General features: G+C 38.7%; 1 protein-coding gene across 1 annotated transcript in view; it reads left to right on the top strand.

The window, feature by feature from the left end:
- Positions 1–21,385, top strand: part of Sptlc3 (serine palmitoyltransferase, long chain base subunit 3) — a 128,632-nt gene that overhangs the window by 33,535 nt on the left and 73,712 nt on the right. The window contains 3 exon segments of the mRNA NM_001106517.1: positions 2,378–2,563; positions 13,730–13,884; positions 14,470–14,618. Coding sequence (NP_001099987.1) covers positions 2,378–2,563; positions 13,730–13,884; positions 14,470–14,618 — 490 coding nt within the window.

Here is a 21,385-nt window from a genome sequence, read left to right on the forward strand (position 1 = left end):
TTCTTTGCTTCTCTGGAAAACTGACCCTGACTACAGTTTAACCTGAAATTTGTAGAGCCACTGCTGTCGTCTATGCTTCAAATCACAGAAGCATTCCTTATTTTTCTTTTAGGACATATACATACATACACATACACATACACTTACACATACACATTCATTTACATAAGTCCCGAATTCCCCTGCTTTCAAATAACGTCAAGGATTTAAAGTATTGAATGCTTTGACATTTTGCATTTTTATGATCAAACTCTCCTCCTCAGTAGGTCATTGTTTCATAGCCAGCTGCAGAATAGTTCCTGTGTGTCTGTGTTTCATAAACTGGACTCTGGGTGGCACGGTAACCTTTAGAGATCTTGGCTTTTCTCTTCTACCGTGCAAATTAGGGTAAGGAGAACTGGGGCTGAGGTACTCCCTGCCAAGCTGAGTGCAGTCTCCTTCCTGATGGTGAATAGTCAGTGGAGAAAAACATCTCCCTATCTCTTAGTCACAGTTGCATGAAAGTTAGCCTTTACACAGCAGCACTGGAGCTTGATGTGAAAGCTCACATCTCCTCAGGCCACCTTCAACCTGAAGTAAGGAGAAGCCCCATCTTTATAGCCACACCCACTCCTGAGGAAACTTTCTTGTGTTTCTGAGTGAAGAAGCTGGAAGAAGTAGGTTATGGCTTATTACCAGAGACTTTCATTGCTCTTTGAGGGTATGTAGTATTGAACAAATACTACATCATATTACTGTTCATAAAATTTCCAAACACTGTAAATTTGTAAATTTGTATTTCTTTGTTTATTTTTACCATGGAGTTCCCATGATATTATTAGGAAGATGGAGACACACCACACACACACACACACACACACACACACACACACACACGCACGCACGCACGCACGCACGCACAAACCAGCTCCTATAATGAATGCAGAACACTTTGACAGAGTTTTGTCCTCCGTGTCATTCACAGTGATTTGTTTTTCTGCTCAGAAATCATTTAACTGCTGCAATATACACAGAGATAATCTCTCTGTCATCACTTAGGAAAGTTCATAAGCTCATCAGTGACAGTTCTTGATGATAATATGCAAAGCCTGCTTGCATTCCACTCCAGGACAGTGAGCATCATTTTACCTCTAGCCTTCTGAATTCCATTGGCATTTTACCACCCCAGAATGGATTTCATAGCTAAGCTTCCTACCAGTAGAGTGAATAAGGCCTGAACCTTTCCTTTGCTATTCATCGTCAAATGCATTCTCCTTCTTAAGGCCTGATATAGCAACATAATTGAATGTGTGCCATGTTCCATCCATGGGCTACCTCATCTTAAAAGCAACTTTTCATTGATTTTAGATCTTTCTCTCTCTCCCCCCCCTCTCTCTTTCTCTCTTCCTCCCTTCCTCCCTTCCCCCATGTTTCTCTGCATGTGTGTATGTGTGTGTGTGTGAGTGCGCGTGCGCGCGTGTGTGTGTGTGTGTGTGTGTGTGTGTGTGTGTGTATACATGAACACCGAGGGCCTTTATTCCACGGCCTTGTGCACACTACACACAAGATAACTATGCTCTCTCCATACTCACTAAGGAAAAAGAAAACCCTTCCTAAGTGGTTTTACTGAGTTTAATTTAATATAGGAATATTCCATCTGTTAAGAAATCATTTGTATATTTCCAGTGAAATAACATAATATTAAAACTATATGAAATATTTTTTCTATTAATCTATAAAGCAAATATTAATGGAGCTAGTGTGAGCAAGTCAATGTGACAAGAATTAGTACAGTTTGTTGCTAAATGTCTATCCACTGTGACATTAATTTCTAAAAGAGAAAGATTTTTTTGTTTGGTTCACAGACACATTTAAACTTAGCTTTCCTAATAAACTGTACAACATACAAAGATAAAATAAGAGCATGTTTCTTTTCAACCTGAAATAGCAGGAGATGATTTTACTAGAATGATCTTGCTGCCTGTTTGTTGAACTTTCTATGGAAAAATACAAATTGATAGCAGGGTTCAGAGTTAGTGTTTCAAGGGAGACACTGATCATGCATCCCTACGTCACAAAAGTGCAAAGTGCTGATTGTTCCTGTCATGTACTTAAAAGATTTGGGTTAGGCAATGAGCCTGAGCTCACAATCTTGAAAGAATTCATGGAGCTCCATTTTGGAATCTTAAAAGCATCCATTCTTCAATAACTTTTCACCAAGTTATTGTAAAGTAAATATGTGTTGCTGTTTTTCCTTCTCAATGATCAGATTTCAATATCTTTCAAACAGCTTTAATACACTTTAATGAGTTCTTTAGATTTTAAAGCCAAAAGTTTAAGAATACAAGTATACGTTCAATGAGAAACTGCTGATCTTAGATTTTCTTTGTGTTTTCAGCAAAATAGGAAGGCAGAGGAGGACGATAAACTTGTCTTTAAGCCCTACCCAGAGCCACCACTTTATGTCTTCGTTTTCACATACATGGGATATGGAATTGGCATGCTGTTCGGCTATCTCAGAGACTTCATGAGAAACTGGGGAATAGAAAAATGCAACGCAGCTGTAGAGCGAGAAGAACAAAAAGTAAGTATGCTTGCATCCCCAGGTCTGTGTCAGTGTCTACCCCTCTCAAATAGTGATTCAGGCACAGACCCTAGAAACAAGGATATGTCCAGAAACCATTCACCAGAAAGTCCATTCATCTCCACTTACTACGTGGTCTCTGATGTATTTGTGGCCTTTTTGTTTGTTTGTTACAAACATTTATTGAAATACTATTAATTATCAGGTACAGAGTTTAAGTTTTCTTGTTCATTATCACATTTAACTTAGACAATATTTCCATAACCTGTATGATAAAAGATCATTTTAATCCTGAACCAATGAGAAAGACAGCAGTGGAAGCAAGAACACCGGGGAGGAATTCTGCTCTGCTTTTCTAGATTCAATATCTTTGTGGTCTATTCCAAAATAAAAATGTGTACCTTGGTGAAATGTGACATTTTAATTTCATGTAGAACAGGATTTCTCAACATTTTCACTACTGGTACGACTCATTAGATGATTCCTCTGGAAAGCCCTGTACATTGAAGGAATTCAAGCAGCATCCCTGACCTCCACACACTAAATTTCCCATTAGCACTGGCTGACACACATAGTAATGATCAAGTCACCGCATTTAGAACCAGTTACACGGCTATTTTTAAAGTATCCATATTGCCTTTTTTCTTTACTGAGCTAGAAAATAAATGTAAAGGTAATCAAAGATCTACCCTGTATGTATATATAATTAGTTCTTTGGGAAATTGATACACGTCTTGATCATATTCACAGCCTCCAACATTTCTTTTCACTTCCACAACCCTCCCTTACCCACACAATGTTTGTGTGCCACCCCCTGTCCCCACTTAACCCCTCAAGTGCAATTTGTGATGCCCAAATAATCTTGGATGTGTGGCCTTTTACACATGGAAATTTATCATGGTCAACTTACCAGAAGATGTGTGCTCTTAAAATCATCTGACTTTCCACCTTCCACAAACTATAAATAACCAGTAGTTCCTCAGCACTAGTGTGACTTCATCCCCACATTCCCTCTCAGTGCTGGAATTTGGTCTGTCTTGATGTTGTATGGGCCTTGTGCATGGTGTGACATCATACATGTCACTCCCTACTGTGTGTGGAAGGCACTGTCTTCTTGTAGTTATACACTTCCCTTGTTTTTGTTTGTTTATTTAGGATTCTTCCTCCCCAGTGATCCCTAAGTCTTGAGAGGAGAGGGTCCCTATATCAGTGCTCCATTTAGTGTTGAGCATTCTTCAGCCTCTCTTCCTCTGCATCTTGACTAGCTGAAGGTCTTTCTTGTGTTGATCATCATATACTACAAGGAGAGACATCTCTGATTTATGTCGAGAGATATATTACTCTTTGGGTACAATCTAAGAATAGAAAACTATTAGGACAGACATAACCCTCCCCTTCAAAGAGCTAACCATAAAATAGGATGCTGATAAGAAGCCAGATAAATAAGTAGAGGGCACTAGGAGAGATTTTAAGACTGCCTGACTTAAACGTGTTGCTGAGAAAAGGATCCTGGGATGAACAAAATTAAATTATGAACATAGACCAGTAAGAGGTAAGGCAAAGGGTAGATATTCTTTAAAAAAAGGGATAGTGATACAAGATGACCCAGGGATAAGAGGATAATCAAAAAATCAAGGAACTCCAGTGCTTGAGTATGAAGACAAAGTCCATGTGAAAGTCAAGTAGAGTCAGACTCTAATTATTTTATAATCCATGAATGTTTATTATAAGAAAAATGAGAAAATATTGATAGATGCAGAAGAATGTAGATTTGTAGATTTAGAAAGATTATTCTCTCTGCACTATGAAGAATGGAATGCAGAAAGAGGACAGAGGTACAAAAATATCTCTAGGTGAGACAGTGAGGCTAGGACCCAGGTAATGAAAACAGGGCAGTGATAAAAGATAAAGCTAAGAAATGTTGAAAAAGTGCCACAACAGTTGGCCTCTTGGAGAAACAGGGAGATAAAGACTGCACCCCTGGTTTTGGTGTGGGCGGCTGTGCATGTGTCATCATTTACTCAGATGGGAGATAGAGAAGAAAGATTATTAGAAGTGCAAAGTGGCTGAGTCTTTGTTTCCAAGTTTTATTTAAAGAATTGGCTGCTAAATATATAAAGATAGACGTCAGGAGAAAACTCTCAAGGTAAATCTGTGGCATCCTCTATGAGTCTTCATCCTAGCCATCTGTACCAAAGCCAAAGAAGTAAATAGGATCTCCAGGGCATGTCTAGAATGGGCAAACAGACAAAAGAAAGATGAGATGAACTTTAGAGAATTGAATAGCTATCAGAGATGGACATTCAATTTAATTTATTTTGAATTCAAGAAACAGAAGCAAAGTTACACTGAAGAAGGCCTACAGTTCACTTCTTTATGAGTTGTGGAAGAGATAATGTAAAAGGAAAATGGAGTTGCAAGCCCCTTCAGCTCCTTCAATGCTTACTCTAATTCAACCCCATAAGAACAACAATACCAACCAACCAGAACTTCCAGGGACTAAACCACTACCCAAAGACTACATATGGACAGACCCATGGCTCCAGCTGGCATATGTAGCAGAGGATGGACTTGTTGGGCACCGATGGGAGGAGAAGCCCTTGGTCCTGCCAAGGCTTGTTCCCCCCATTGTAAGGGAATGGTAGGGTGGGGAGGCAGAAGGGCAGGTGGTTGGGGGGGGACAGCCTCATAGAAGAAGGGGGAAGGTGAATAGAATGGGGGCTTATGGATGGGAAGCCAGGAAAGGAAATAACATTTGAAATGTAAATAAAAAATATCCAATCAAAAAAAGGAAAATGGAACTGCTTTTGAAGATATTTACACAGAAATCAACTCTTGCTTGCAAGTAGGAAAATATAATAAGAGGGATGCCAAATGATCTCAAGTTTCCCACTTGAGCAGAGACACCAGTGACAATGTCACAGTCATTGCAGTGAAATAGTCCTATATTAGCAATCGTGATGGTCCAGACCCAGCAGAAACCTAAGCCTGTCTTGGAGCTCAGTGAATGGGAAGACCCTTTGGAATCATTCCGAACTGAAATAAGAGCACTGGGCCTTGAGGCTTTTGCAATGATAGGGATTTTTATCAGAGACCCTAGTGGAGGAAAATTCCCTTCAGGCCCAGGAAATATTCACAAAGCTATAAAGCCCCAATGTGCCCAGGAAAGAGAGGAATGGGTAACTCATTCAGTCTTGAATATGTTATGGGCAGCACACAGTAGCCTGTACTTTAACTTTTGTCTCCAGTGTTACAATAATTGACCACAGAAAGAAGGTGTGGCGATAAATACCTCAGTAGTTTATAATTCTTTATAAAACATTTTAGTCTGTCCTGTGAAGCAGATTGAAGCAATATAGTCTCCTTCGTAAGCATGCTTTTTATATTTGTTACTTGTCTCATTTGAGCTCCTTTAGAAATTTAGAGATTCTAGAGTAGAGGACTATAATTATTAATAACTATATTCTTTGGATGTGACTCAGTCCTCCCAATCCTATCTTCAGTTTGAGCCTTTATTTAATGCCCTACACTTCTGTCAGTATCCTTGCCTTGTGTTAACAAACTTTATAAACCATATCTTGAAGACTATTTATCAAAGCTTATAATAAACTAATTCCCAATGGCCAATGGTTCATCCTAGTGAGAATGAGCATTATTGTATTGAAAACAACATCACTAGTGGTACAAAATACATAGCACCATTAGAAGAAACCAGCTATGAGAAATAGCTTCAGAAAAGGATCATAAATTAACAAGGCAGACAATGTTTTTCTCAAAGACCATAAATGGATGCTTTTATTTCCCCTTTCCCTTTTTTATAACCAAATATAAGAACCCACTAACTCAATTTTCCTAAGATTTCTCACTTTTTTCCTCAAAAAAATATTACCATAAATTAGTATTTGTTAACTCTTATGTAGTTTTGATTTCTTACACAAATGCCTTCAAATTGATTCCAAAACATAATGGCTCTTTTATTTGCTTGAATAAGAATATCCTTTCCCATAGACTCAGATTTGGACACTTGGTCCAGAGTTCGTGGCATTGTTTCTGGAAGTTCACAAGTAGTGTAGTCCTACTGAAGGAGAGATGTCACTTGAGGACAGGCTTTGGGAGCCTAAAGCCTCACTCTACTTCCTGTTTGCTATCTCTGATCTGCTTTTTGTGGATTGCAGCTTCCTGTTTTTTGGGTGGTTCCTGCCACTTGCTGCCAGGCCACTCTGCTTTGATGGAAGTTTGTCCCTCTGGACCCATAAACCAAAATAAACGTTCTTTCGTACCTTTCCCAAATCCTGGTGTTTTATCACAGTACCAGAAAAGCAACTAATTCAGCTTTGATGAACTCTTTTTCTTTTACTAAGAAGGAAAAGAATACAAAATTCTAAAACACATTCCATGATTATAATACAGGCTCAGAACTCTTGATGAAATTTTCAGTAAACTCTAGAACAGAAAAGAACAACATAGACAGGCACAGACTCAATATTTTTTCTTTTGCTTTTTTTTTTTCATTGCTTATTTTCTCCACTTTCCTCTTCATTTTTGAGTACTCTATGTGAGTTTCTCTTGCTGATCTCTGTTTGTCTTTTTAATTCAAAACAGGCTTTAGAATTGAAACATAAAGTCCTCTGCTAAATGATTATCATGATAAGATACTTAATAATCCAACTTGATAAAATCTAGGAACTATCAGCAGGTATATTTATTGAAGACTTCTAAAATACCAAGCACAAATTCTGCCACTCCACATTTCTCAAGTGCAAATGGTCATGATGTCCAAGAGCCCCTGTAAGATCTGACATTTAACAAGATTCCAGCTTGGTATAAAACTCTGAAGTTGAAACATTGTCTCCATGTACATCTAACTAGTGTTGATTCCTCATCAAGTATATCACAGACACCTCTGGCTGCACCCACCTGAAACATAGAAGATGCAACAAATGGCAACTATATAAAAATCTAGATGAATATTCACATTTGCAGTAGTTATAATTTGTCCTGTGTCATCCATGTTATGGATCCTGAGAAACTATCAAAATGGTCTCAAAGAAGATTTCTCCTAAACATTGTGAAGGACAGAATCCATTAATGTAACCAAGTGATATAACAGACAGATGGTTCAGGCACTGATCTTGCTATTTAAGCCTATACAGTCTACAGAGTTTTGAGGGGTACCCCTAATAAGTGATTATATTAAGTATAAGTTTTTGAGATAGTGATATTAGACTAGTGCTTTTGTAGCCTTAGTTATTCATTGAAATCAATGGGTTTTAATTAAAAAAAATGCCTCGGTCTTACACAACAATCCCCTGATCTAACTACTTGAGGTAAAGCCTGGATAAAGGGGTACATACACGTGTGCTCAGTATACAAGCATAATCTGTAAGCTAAGCTCTGAGCTAGTACTTCAGAATGATGCTTCTCAAGTTTGTCACGTATACAAATGAAGGGATGATATTCATCATCTAATGATGATTCCATAGGACCAAGATCCTTCATTTCTAAACATGATCAGAGGAGAAGCCAATGCCTGTTATTCCAGAAGCCCTGCCTTGGAAGTTCAGCCATCACCCATATTCAGGTGGTGGCAGTACTATTGCTGAGCCTGGGTTTTCATCTCCTTCCACATGTCAACCTAGGTGCCATCAGTTCCATGATCATATATACTTTATTGAAGAGGCAGGTTTTTGAAGTTTGTTCTCCATAACTAGCAACTGATGATAAGATTGAGGCAAATTTGAGCACACATCCTAGACAGTTGGTCTGTCCAAAGGGTTTTTCATTACCAGCTTTTTCCCTCCAGTACTACTGCTAGTAACTACTCCATCTCTCAAAGTCTCATTCACAAGATTTTAAGCTCTCTTTATTCCCTGTATTATTCACTTTTTGCTGCCTCTGTTCGGTTTAAATTCTGTGACCTGCGATATACACTCTTACTTGATATACATTCTTGCCTAAGGGGAGGGGGCTGCTTCCCCTTTAAACTGAGGATTACTAAGTTCCAGGTGGTTGAGCAGTGTCAATCAATCACATAGTACATTTAGCCACTGACTCTTGTCTACATTCTCTTCCCTTTCCAAGCCCCCAGTACCTCTTGACTCTCTTGATGTTCAATAATAATCTATTGCTTTCTACTTTATTGAAAAAATGACAGGGGTGAGACCGTGCATTTTTACTTCTTCCTTTACTCTCCCAGTTATGCATCTGAGCTTCTACTCCAGGCCAATGCCTTCCACACTTTTTCCCAGATCAGCAAATGGTGATTCTGACAGTCCAGGACTCTGTACAAAAGCCTCCAAGTCACCCTTGATGTTGCCCTTTCTCTTGTGCCCCAAGTCAAATCTTTCAGCAATTATTGGTTGTCCTGTGTTCAAAATATGTTTATCACCAGATAGTTATTCTTTACCACCCATCATGCTGCAGGTCTGTCGAAACTACTACTTTGTCTTACCCAATGAACTTGATGTCCATCCTCTAGCCCTATGAGCTCTTCTCAACAGACAGCCAATATGATTCTTTTAAAACCCAAGTCAAGCCACATCCCATCTTTGTCCAGAACTCTTTAATGTCTGTCCAAGTCACTAACTAAAATCATATCGAGAGGAAGCACTACAAAATGTGGTCCCCTCTTTTGTCTCTAATTTGTCACCTCTACCACTCTCCCCTGGTTCGCTCTACTTCAAACGCCACAATCTCCTGGATCTTTCTCAAACTCCTCTTGCTCCCCCCATCTAATGCACGGGTTTTAATTTCCATTTCATTCTTCTTGGAATGGTCTTCCCATAGGTATTTACACAGCTCACTCCTGCTTCAACTCTCCTTGTAAAACAAATAGCCAGTCATCAAGATGGCACATCAGGTAAAGGTCCCCAATACCCACTGATCAATATAGTACCATACAGTTATTAATATAGCTCTGCAGTGTAACTTAAAATCATAAACACTAAAACCTCCAGCAATTCTTTCATCATTCAGAATTGTTTTGGTTATTCTGGAATTTTTGCATTTCCATATGAAATTTAAGATATTTTTCTAGTTATACAAGAAGTGCATTGGAATTTTGACAGGGAATTGTGTTCAATATGTAAATTGCTTTTGGTAACATCCCCATTTTCACAACAATAATCCTAATTCATAGGCGTGGGAGAGCTTTCCCTCTTCTCATATTTTCTCTAATTACCTTCCATGTTCTAAAGTTTCTATTATTCTAGTCTTTCAATTACTTAATTGGATTTATTCCAAGATTTCTTCTAGGTTAATATTGATAGGATTAGTTCCTGATTTGATCACAGTGTATATGAGATCTCCTGATTTTTTTTTATTAATCATATATTCTGTTTCTTTTCTGAATGCATTTGGCAGTTATAGAAATTATCTAGTAGAGTCTTTAGGGACTTTTATGTATATAATCATTGGCTAACAAGTATGGTTTTGTATCTTTCCTATTATATCCACTTTATCTCTTTTCTTTTGTAGTGAGAACATTTCAGATCTTTTGTTTTATCAAACTCAAAATACAGAGTGCATTCTTATAAATATGACCACCCATCCTGTCCATTTATTCTCTAGCACTTACTCATCCTGCAAAACCCAAATTCTGGACTAGTCAGAATTTCTAATTTTTGCAGTAATGCTTTCTGACATTCTGTTACTTTTTCTGTTGAGGCTTTACCTTTGACACTTGGGAAGTATTAGTTTAACTAACCATATCAGCTTAGAGAAAATATAAAAATTTCCATAATGCAAAAAGGATCAATACTATTTAGTGTCTATTGTTTTAGGTGAAATCCACTCATTTATGCATATCATCCCCTAATCACTGGGTCCTTATTGTCTCTATTACACCAAGCTTTTTGTGTCAGAAATATAAGAAAAAATTAGTGAGCCGAGCAACAAATCAAATCTACAGATAGATAGCAATAAGTCAAATAACAATAGTTCTTTTTCTCTGAAACACTATGAACACTCTCTGAAATATTATGACGTCAAAGAAGAAACAAACTGTATCTTTTTTCCTGTGAGAGCATGCAAAGATGTTAAAAACTCATCTAATAAACTCATAGACTTTTTAATAACAAAACCTATATTATAGCTATTAGAGAAATTGAGTGACTTGAAATTGTCATATGTAACCAGTGGAGTAGCAAATAGGAAATTCTTTGCATGAGTGTTTATGATCATTCTTCCTCCTAAGAAATCATGAAACTATCAATGAGTACCATAGAGAGAAATAACAGAAAGTAGTGTGACTGGAGTATAGCCACTTGCCATCAAATGTTGCATGTTCTCTTTATTTCTCTCTCAAGTCAACCAACTCAAGGAGCTGGTTGCCAACCAGTATCACAAAGAGATCTTCCTCAATGGCTTTCTCATATCCTTCTCAAGAAACCATCTCCATGCCATAAAGAAGAGCAAAAATAACAACCACAAGAGTGAGAAAACTCATTCCCAATTACTCAGCACATCCTCCTTGACTGTAGAACAGAGTTTAATCTCAGACAGTTGTATAAGTCTCCTTCACTCTATGCCTAGTCAGCACAGTATATCCACACTGTGGGAGAAGTTAGAGGGTAAGATGAGAAAGGTGGCCAGAGGCCACATGAATCACAAACTGACTTTGACTTTGAAGAAAGTGGGTTCTGAACAAAGGACAACCTGATATACCAGTTGGTTAATTCTTACTCATTCATCTCAAATACTTTCTGTATTTCTAGCAAACAAGTCTACTTACAGATTAGAGCCTCCAGATTTATTCTTGCCCATCATAACCTCATCTCATCTGCCTTAAGACTACCTCCAAGGTTCTGTTTCCATAAAGTCTTCCCAATTCTTCCAACAAGTTATGCTTCTCTGTCCTGCTCTAATTCTGTGACTACCCAAAGCACTTGGCTCAGGCCATAGTTATGGCTTTTGTACTTTCTGCCTACCATCAACTATTATGAGCCAAATGATAAAATCACAGATTCTCTGTGTGGTGGTTTGAATATGCTTGGCCCATGGAGTAGCACTATTAGGAAGTATAAGCTTTGTTGGAAGAAATGTGTCACTTTGAGTGTGGGCTTTGAGACCCTTCTCCTAGCTGCCTAGAAGCCAGTCTTCTCCTGTTTGCCTTCAGAACAAGAACTCTCAGATCTTCCAGCACCAAGCCTGCCTGAACTCTACCATGCTTCCCACCATGATGATAATGGACTGAACTGCTGAACCCATAAGCCAGCCCCAATTAAATGTTATCCATTGTAAGAGTTCCAAGAAGGATGACAAAAGCACAGATCCACCAGGAATGAAAGTATGGGTCACACCTCCAGGAAAAGAGCCAAGACCTGCTGAGGTGCTTGCAAAGGGTAGAGGAAATACAGAATGGATAGTAGAGGAAGTTTGTTATAAATACCATCTAAGACCACATGGCCAGATGCAGAAATGAGAGTTGTAAATGATGTGAGTGCTTCTGTTTTATTTTGTTACTAAAAGATAATTTCTAGGGGACAATGACCTATTCTAAATTTACAATGCATGTGCGATTATATGAGGCATAGTTTATATCACATTAGTCATATTCATGACCTGGTTCCTGTTTTCATTTGGACTTGAGATAGGATTTGTGTCAAGTTGTCAAGAGGTAGATTGTGACAGCTATTCCCAGTTGCCAACTTGACTGTATCTGGAATGAACTACAATTTAGAAGTGAAGGGCACACCTGTGACCTGGATCTTGAAGCTGGAAGACACAGACTTTGAATCCAGAACTTGAATCATAGTGGCCATAGTAAGCTTAGGCCCAGGCAAGGTGATTCATGCCTTTAATCCCAGGAGACAGAGGCAAGCAGATCTGTGAGTTCAAGGCTAGCCTGGTATAGAGCAAGTTCCAAGAACAGCTTAGGTCCAGGTGTGGTGGTACACACCATTATTCTGGGTCATGCCTTCTGCTGGAGGCCTACACAAGGACAATGGAAGAAGGAAGACTTCCTTCTTCTCTGCCTATTTGCACTTACTTGCCAGCATTTCTGTTGGAACCTACCTCTTCAGGATTCCAGCTTATACAGAAGACTGGCTGAAACACCTAGCCTCATGGGACTGAACAACTACTAGATTCTTGGACTTTCCATTCATAAATGTCCATTTTTGGGCTAGTTAGAATGCAGACTATAAGTCATTCCAATAATTTCCTTTAATATATAAAGATATTCCATAAGTTCTGTGACTCTAGATATTAAGATTCTCTGCTTTGAACCTCAGGTCATCTGCAGATCTTACATTCATGGGTGACATTTTGTACAAGGACATAAGCTGGTATCTCTGCTACAAGAGAGATCTGGTCCCTCCACAACCTTGTCATTTCAGTTCCTGGACCTCAGCACATCACAGCTAGCTACCTGCCAACAACAGTTTTGCCAACGGTCTTCAAATTGTTTCCTCAAATCAATATCAAGTTTCTCATGATTAGTGAGAACTCCTGCCATAGTTCACATTCACCCATACTTCTGAAAATATAGCACATGAATCTATTTAGACTAATAATACCAATAATTCAACTACTTTTCCAACTTAACTGCTTGAGCATCCCAACCCTATAGCTGAAATAACCACTTCTTAAAGCAAACAAACAAGCAAGCTTCCTTGTCTCTGCCACCTTCTCTTTAATTCAACTAGCATCTTTGTTTATCTTTTTTTACTTCCCAGCACTGAGGACTGAATTTAGGACCTTATATATAAAGTTTATCACAGGGATACCTTGCCAGCCATTTGATTCTACTTTTCTTTCTCTCTCTCTCTCTCTCTCTCTCTCTCTCTCTCTCTCTCTCTCTCTCTCTCTCTCTCTCTCTCATTAAATTGCTAAGGCTAGTCTTAAATTTACTCTGTGGCATAGGCCAGCTTTGATTGTGTAATCTTCCTAACTCAGCCACCTAAATACCTATGATTACAGACATGTGCCACAGAGGCCACATTTTTCTTTCATGTTAAGAGACAGGTTCTTCAGGCATGGAGGCCCCACAGTTTTATGAGCTCCATTTGTTCCCCCATCCATCTGTCCTTGCTCAACAAAAGCCCTCTTCATTGATTAACTAGGTTCTTCCTCTTCTCTCAGATATCAATTGCAAATAAGATCTTTTTAAAAATGAAAATAAAAAAGGCTAAAACTAACCTTCTACCTCCACTTCTGTCATAACAGGATTTTGTGCCGCTGTATCAGGACTTTGAGAACTTTTATACAAGAAACCTTTACATGAGAATCAGAGACAGCTGGAGTCACACCGTCTGCAGTGTCCCAGTACCTAACTTTGACATAATGGAAAAAGTGACAGATGACTATAACTGGACATTCAGGTGAAGCATCCGGCTGCAAGGGTTTAATGGGTAGAGTTTCAGTGAAACTCCAGCATGGATACAAGGTTACGGATCTGAAAAACCCAAGGTGTGAATGAGGTTGATCTTGCACTACTTATGAGCCCTTTGCAGTTTCTCATGATATGGTGAAAGAAAGGAACTTAAGCTGACAAAGTGGTTCCTTCACAGTCTATAATAATTAAGGTTAGACACAAATAGAGCCAACCTTGAAAAGTCTTTGTCAACTTTCTTGTCAAATTGTACCTTCCTGATTTCTCAATGATAGACTCAGTGACTGCTGTGGTCTTTTTTTTTTCTTTAGAAGGATTTGTAGCACTTTCAACCAGAACTTGAATGTCATAAAATCAATCACTGCCTAGTAATATGCAGAGACCAGGAACTTTCACTAATGCTGTGTCTCACTACCAGGTTATATTTGCCTAATAAAAAAGAACACATTATCCCATAGACAATACAGGTTAAAACGGAAAGGACAATGTGAGGCTTGTACCAAACTGAAGTCTTTGAGACAGTAGAATATTAAGTGAGATAGACCCATGTGTTCACTTCCTCATTTCCCTACAGGCATACTGGAAAAGTTATCAAAAATGTTATCAACATGGCCTCCTACAACTACCTTGGCCTTGCATCAAAATACAATGAGTCAATGGAGAAAGTTAAAGACACTATAGAAAAGTATGGCGTAGGTGTGGCCAGCACCAGAAATGAAATGGGTAAGTAAATTGATTAGTTTGGAATTTTGTCCTTTTGATTCTCAGATTCATGGTACTACATATCAAATCAGGATTGTGTCAAGGCTGTGTGGCTCAAATAAATGTGATAAAATTGAATATGAAAAAGAGGAGGAGGAGGAGGGGGCAAGAGGGGAAAAGGAAAGAAGAGGAGGAGGAGGAGAAAAAAGTAAAAGAAGAAAAACCGCTAGTGCTAGCCAGTATCCCAGTCATTACCAACTTAATTTCTCTATTTTCTTTGATCAATGGTGTGTTGTCTTCATCAATAGGATCTTACCATCAAATTCTGGTGAGCAATCAAGAACACTGACAATGGTTTCCTTTGTCTTGGGGTCTCTGGGACACCTATGACCAATAACTCATGGGGAGGTGGCCAAAACATCTGGCATTTGGGATTCTTTTTAATTGATATCCTATAGCTTCTGGGATGAACACAATTCTCTAAGTGGAATAACACCAACTAAACTTGTTCGTGTTTGTGTGTGTGTGTGTGTGTGTGTGTGTGTGTGATGCTTATAAAATAGTAGCTAAACAATGAATATCCTAGTAAGAGCACCAGTGGAAGGGGAAGCCCTGGGTCCTGCTAAGACTGAACCCCCAGTGAAGTAGATTGTTGGGGGGGAGGGCGACAAGGGGGGGGAGGATGGGGAGGGGAACACCCATAAAGAAGGGGAGGGGGGAGGGGGATGTTTGCCCGGAAACCGGGAAAGGGAATAACACTCGAAATGTATATAAGAAATACTCAAGTTAATAAAAAAAAATAGTAGCTAAAACTCCAGAGCCAATCATAACTGCTCATATTTTTTAGTTAAGGATATCTTTCTAATTTCCATTTGGCCTTTGAACTAGGAGGGTAAATGAGGTAGCACTAGGTCCCTGGGAAGCAGCAGTTCTACCCCACTTAGACAGGAGACATCCATAATGTTTCGTTGGATGTTTAAGCAAACACCAGAGGAATAAACTGAGCTATAAAAATCACAGAGTTAGTGACTTCTTGGGATGTTACTTCAAGAGCTAGTGATACCAGTACTAGTGCTAGGAATAATCAAATCAGAAGACAGTCTCAAAGATAATAATGCTTCAACTCAGTGAAAGAGAACATCTTTTATCATAGTAGACAGAAGCCAAATTAAAAGGGCAGCTGGACACAGACAATGATTTGCCACCAGAAAAGGCCACATACAGACATAATCCTATTTGTACATGTCAGCAAACCCAGAGATATTAAGCAGGAGTAAGTTTTCATTCTTATACTATCTGTTCATAACCTGAATCTCTCTCATTCATTTTCCTGAGCCAAATTCTAAGACATGGATGTTAATATGTGTCGTGCAAATAATGAAAGACCCAAAGATAAGCTACCTATGCTAATCATAAAAAACCAGGATGAAATATGAAGACCATAGGTGATGGAATAAATAAACAAAAAGAGTTTACTTGAAAGCATCCTGAAACATAAAAGTAATATTGACATGAAAAAAATATGAAAATCATTATTCCGGAAGCCATTCATCTGAAATAATTTCAAGTAACTGTTAGAAAGCATGCTTCAGGGGTTGGGGATTTAGCTCAGTGGTAGAGCGCTTGCCTAGCAAGCGCAAGGCCCTGGTTTCGGTCCCCAGCTCCGGAAAAAGAAAAAGAAAAAAAAAGAAAAAAAAAGAAAACATGCTTCATAGTCTTAAGAAAATGTCAAATGTTGCAAATTGAACAGCAACAGGTTTGCCTCCTAAAAAGAATTCCTCATAGTCTGAGAACTACCAGAAACTAGATAGCATGGCTGACTTTCCCAACGTCCAGTAGTCTTTTACTTTGTTTAGCATAAACACATATGACTGGCAGATAATATCTGTAAGTGGAAAATGGCAAGTAGCTAAGAAACACCCCCCCAAAAAATCAATGAAGTGAGTTAGTTGAAATCTTTGAACATATTCTGACACATGCTCTTGCCCATGTCTTCAAACCCAGGAAAGGTTAATTTTGGAGAAACCACAGAGAAACATTTCTTTTGTTTCTCTTCCTTTCTCACATTTAGTTCTACCAAAATGTATGGGGGTTTTTCATCCTTCTTCCTCTGCACACAGCAAGGTTATGACTAGATGACAGAAGAAGTACATCATTTGCACATAATCCCAATGCCGTATGTGATGCTGTAGTATCACCTGGCACTCTTAATCAAATCACAAGTTCAAATCTCAGAAAATACATGGAATTTTACAAAAGCAATACTTAGTGTCAATAAGAGCTCATGTCAACTTGGTGAATTGTCAGCACTTGGAGGTGGGAGGGGAGCCAGCCTGGACTACAAAGTTAGTTCTAGGACAGCCAAGGCCACACAGAGAAACCCTGTCTCAAAAGAAAAAAGAGGAGGAGGAGGAGGAGGAGGAGGAGGAGGAGGAGGAGGAGGAGGAGGAGGAGGAGGAGGAAGAGGAAGAGAAAGAGGAAGAGGAAGAGGAAGAGGAGGAAGGGGAGGAAGAGGAGGAAGAGGAAGAAGAGGAGGAAGAGGAAGGAAGGAAGGAAGGAAGGAAGGAAGGAAGGAAGGAAGGAAGGAAGGAAGGAAGGGGAAGGGAAGGGAAGAGAAGGAAGGGAATGGAAGGGAAGGGAAGGGAGGGGAAGGAAGGGAATGGAAGGGAAGAGAAGGAAGGGAATGGAAGGGAAGGGAAGGGAGGGGACGGAAGGGAATGGAAGGGAAGAGAAGGGAAGGGAGGGGAAGGGAGGGGAGGGGAGAGGAGGGGAGGGAAAGGTAAGGAAAGGAAAAAGAAATCCTGCTTACTTTAAACACATGTCCATTTGGGCACATTCCTTCAACTATAATTATAGTTTTGGGGTGCAGCCATTGATACTTTTATTTTTCAAATCATCAAAATGAAAAGATCACATTGACTTAGGACCCAATAAAAACACAAAAGGATGTGCTTAGGACACATTTCCATCTGAGTTCCAGCAGCAATGCTTGTGTTATTAGTGATATGCTACTTTTCTGAAATCTCTTTCTGTTCAGTTTAAGAACTCTGCCCTTTACCACTAGTATGTAATTCCTCTGTCCTTCCGCTGCAGCATAACTTCACGACTAGTCCTGTACTCTCACTCACTTCAATTACCAAGTCATCTCTTTCTGGTTTTTGTCACGTGATTTGAAGCTAAATAGGAAATATATAGTATCACTAATTCAAACTTCTGAAGAAAAGGCCAGCTTGGAGCTGCAAATCAGTAAAAATCAGAAGACACTTTAAATAAATATTGACTTAAGATGTTCAAGTTTCTTTGGAATGAGTAGTTTTAAGAAATTGCTATAAGGTAGAGATCCTTTTTGTTAAGTGACTCCTGGATAAGTATGCTAGGGAGATAGCTCAGGGGTAGAGCACTTTCCTAGCATGCACAAGGCAAACTACTACAAGAGATTTTTAAATGAAAATAATTTTATGCAAATCAATGCCACAAAGATGTTTATAACAATTAATTTCATTATAGAAGTTACAAAGATTCTCCATTCCAGTTATTTTACTTATATAGCAAACCCCTTTTTCAAAAATGGTGTCAGACCAAATTATTGTAAGTTCTGATTAATGAAATGGCCTTGGCTTCTGCTCAAGTCTCTTTATTTTTCTCTAAGGGTCCTTGTAAGGAATAGGGTACTCTCAGAGGAATTGTTTCAGAGTAGAAACCTGAAAATATGTCTTGGTTTCTGAAAGCCTTTTGTCAATTTCCTGAGACCTAATAGAGTTCTGGCAATGCAATTGCCCTTCCCCTGACAACATTAGGTATTATACACAAGCCAGATTTCAAAAGGCACAGATATCTCCAAAAGTATTAAAACTAACCATGTAGGTTAGCAAAGCAAGTATTATATGTCAATGTGACGTGCCAATAATTTTACCTCAGTACATACATGCCTAAAAAGGCACACCTGGAGTGACATAAGTAGAGATTCTCAGAAGTTGATAATTTGCAGATAAACTTCTACCTTCTGACTCAAGAAGGTAAAAAACACAGTCCAGGCACAATTTTTAATGACTTGCCATTACTAGGGTCCATATGCTGAGATCTCAAACCTAAGACTAATTCTCCTGGATATCACTAAAGAGTACATTGCATTATACCAAAGTGCTCATAGGTAAAACCAAAGGCCTACTCATTCAAGATTCAGTAAGTAATTGAGGAACTCTTTGCTCTGTACTTTTGCAAGATAAGACTGAGGTTTCCAGTTTTACTAATTTGACAAAAAGAATAAGGATAAAAAATTGTGATACAGAAGAGTACATGAAATTATAATTCTGGTATACATAAAGTATTACCCAATACTACCTCCCTTTAACTCCTTCTGGTGCCCTCAACTCACCTCCTCTCCCTGCTAGATTTGTGTACTTGACTCACGACAACCTTCATTAGGAATACAAATGCTAACAAATATTAGCAAGGATGTACTTAAGGTGAAACATTTATACACTGCTGGCCAGAGTGTAAACTAGTGTGGCCATTTTAGATATCAGTCTGGAGGTTTCTTGGAAAACTGGAACTCAAAGTCTAGTTTGCCACTCCTGGGCATATACCAAAGGATATTGTATCTTACTACAAAGACACTTGGAGATCCATAATTCGCTGTTGCTATATTTACAATGGTGCAATCAATTTATGTCCACTAACTGACAAATAGATGATAAGATGTAGAATGTGTAGATAACAGAATTTTACTTGGATGTAAAGAAAAATGAAATCATAAAATGTTCAGGTAAGTGGATGGAACTGGAAAAGAAATTATACTCAGTGCAGTAACCTGGTCTCAAAAAGATAAGCATTTCATGTTATCTCTCCTGTGGAATCCAGATTTAAATCTCACACACACACATACACACACACACACACACACACACACACACACACACACACACACACAGAGAGAGAGAGAGAGAGAGAGAGAGAGAGAGAGAGAGAGACATGCTCACATACAAAGGTGTTACTATGTGAGCCAGTGAGCAAGTTAATTTGCTTGATATTTTCACTGAAAATAGAGAGAATTCCAGAGGCAGAAAGATTCAAACATGGAAAGGAATGGAAGTGAGAAAACAAGGGAGTGAGGAAGACAACAGAAATGAAAAAGCTGAACAGAGATTTACATCATTTACATCATCACTGTAGAACACAGGTGACACAGAAGAACAGAGGAAAATACTCTAAAGTTAAAGGTTTAAGTGCATGAGAGTTGGGAGACAGCAGAGAAAAAGGGCTAGGGCATGAACTAACCAAAACTATGCAGAAGCTTAATAGAAACCCATGACTTGATGAGATTATTTTCAAACATAATATGTTTTAAAGGGAATTTGAATAGATCTATCCTCCATGGGTAGACTATGCTACTCCCACAAGACTTGAATTCTTAAGTTAAAAATCTCTATTCCAGGCAGGGGGATCTCCCTGGGAGTTATTAGTCAGAAAGTCCTCAAAGGGACTCCCAACAACACAGGATGCTGTTATTGTTTTTAGTTGCCCATGAAAACTAAATGGTAAGACCATATTGCTGAAGACACCACTTAGTTTGGGACTCAGGGCATTGAGAAATCAACATTGATTGTCAAGAAAATTCTCTCCCTGCTTGCTAGATTTCATAGAGCTTGGTGAGTCTCAGCATATTTCTGGGAGAGAAAGACAACAGTGCTCTCACCAAGTCGTAGGCCCTGAATACTACAGTCTTGTTTTTAATTTTGTCAGTACTGAGGACTAAATTCAGTATGCAACATAAGTATTTTACCAACTGAAATATATCCATAACCCCCGAATCAGAATCTATTGCTTAAATGTTCTAGAGGCCTTACACACACACACACACACACACACACACACACTCACACACACTCACATACACACACACTCACATACACACACTCACATACACACACACTCACACACACACACACTCACATACACACATACACACACACACACTCATGGGTTACTATATGAACTACTGAGCATGTTGATTTGCTTGATATTTTACTGTCTAAATATATAGCAAATACCATGTTTATATAAAAAAATCAAAAAGTAATCTGCTGCAAGATAATGTCATCTATATATGACTAGCAACTGAATCCATGAAATCTCAACAATGTGGTGCCTAAATAAAACCTGAAAAATTAGACAACACCAGTGGCATGCCAACACGGATGGAAAAATCTCTCAAAGCACATACCAAGATAGAGATCTGAGGACAATTAATGGTTACTGAGAATGGGAGATCAGTCTTCCCCAGGTTATGCAGTCCCAAAGTACATATACATATGAGCAACATTAAATCAACTCAACAAGTTGTATATATAATGTGTGTGTGTATAACAATAGTAATTAAAGAATAAGAGGCCATGATGTTGAGAAGAAGTGAGAGAGAAAGAGCTGGAGGGAAGAAAGAGGAGAGAAAATTATTTTGATACAGTACTCATGCATGCAGTTCTCAAGAAATGAAAATTAAAAGAAAAAAACAGAAATAAAAGAAAAAGCATGGGTTGGAGAGATGGCTCAGAGGTTGATCGTACTGGCTACTCTTCCAGAGGTCCTGAGTTCAATTCCTAGCAACCACAAGGTGACTCACAACCATCTGTAATGTGATCTTGATGCCCTTCTCTGGCATGCAAAAGAACATGCAGATAGAACACACATACATTAAACAAACAAATCTTTTAAAAATGAAAACACGAAGTGGAGACATCATTTTGTCAGCTTAACACTTCTTCTGTCACCAGCATTACCATGAAAATGTG

This window comes from Rattus norvegicus, chromosome 3 (assembly GCF_021556685.1).
Source record: "Rattus norvegicus strain SHRSP/BbbUtx chromosome 3, alternate assembly SHRSP_T2T, whole genome shotgun sequence".
In the NCBI taxonomy this organism is placed as follows: Eukaryota; Metazoa; Chordata; class Mammalia; order Rodentia; family Muridae; genus Rattus; species Rattus norvegicus.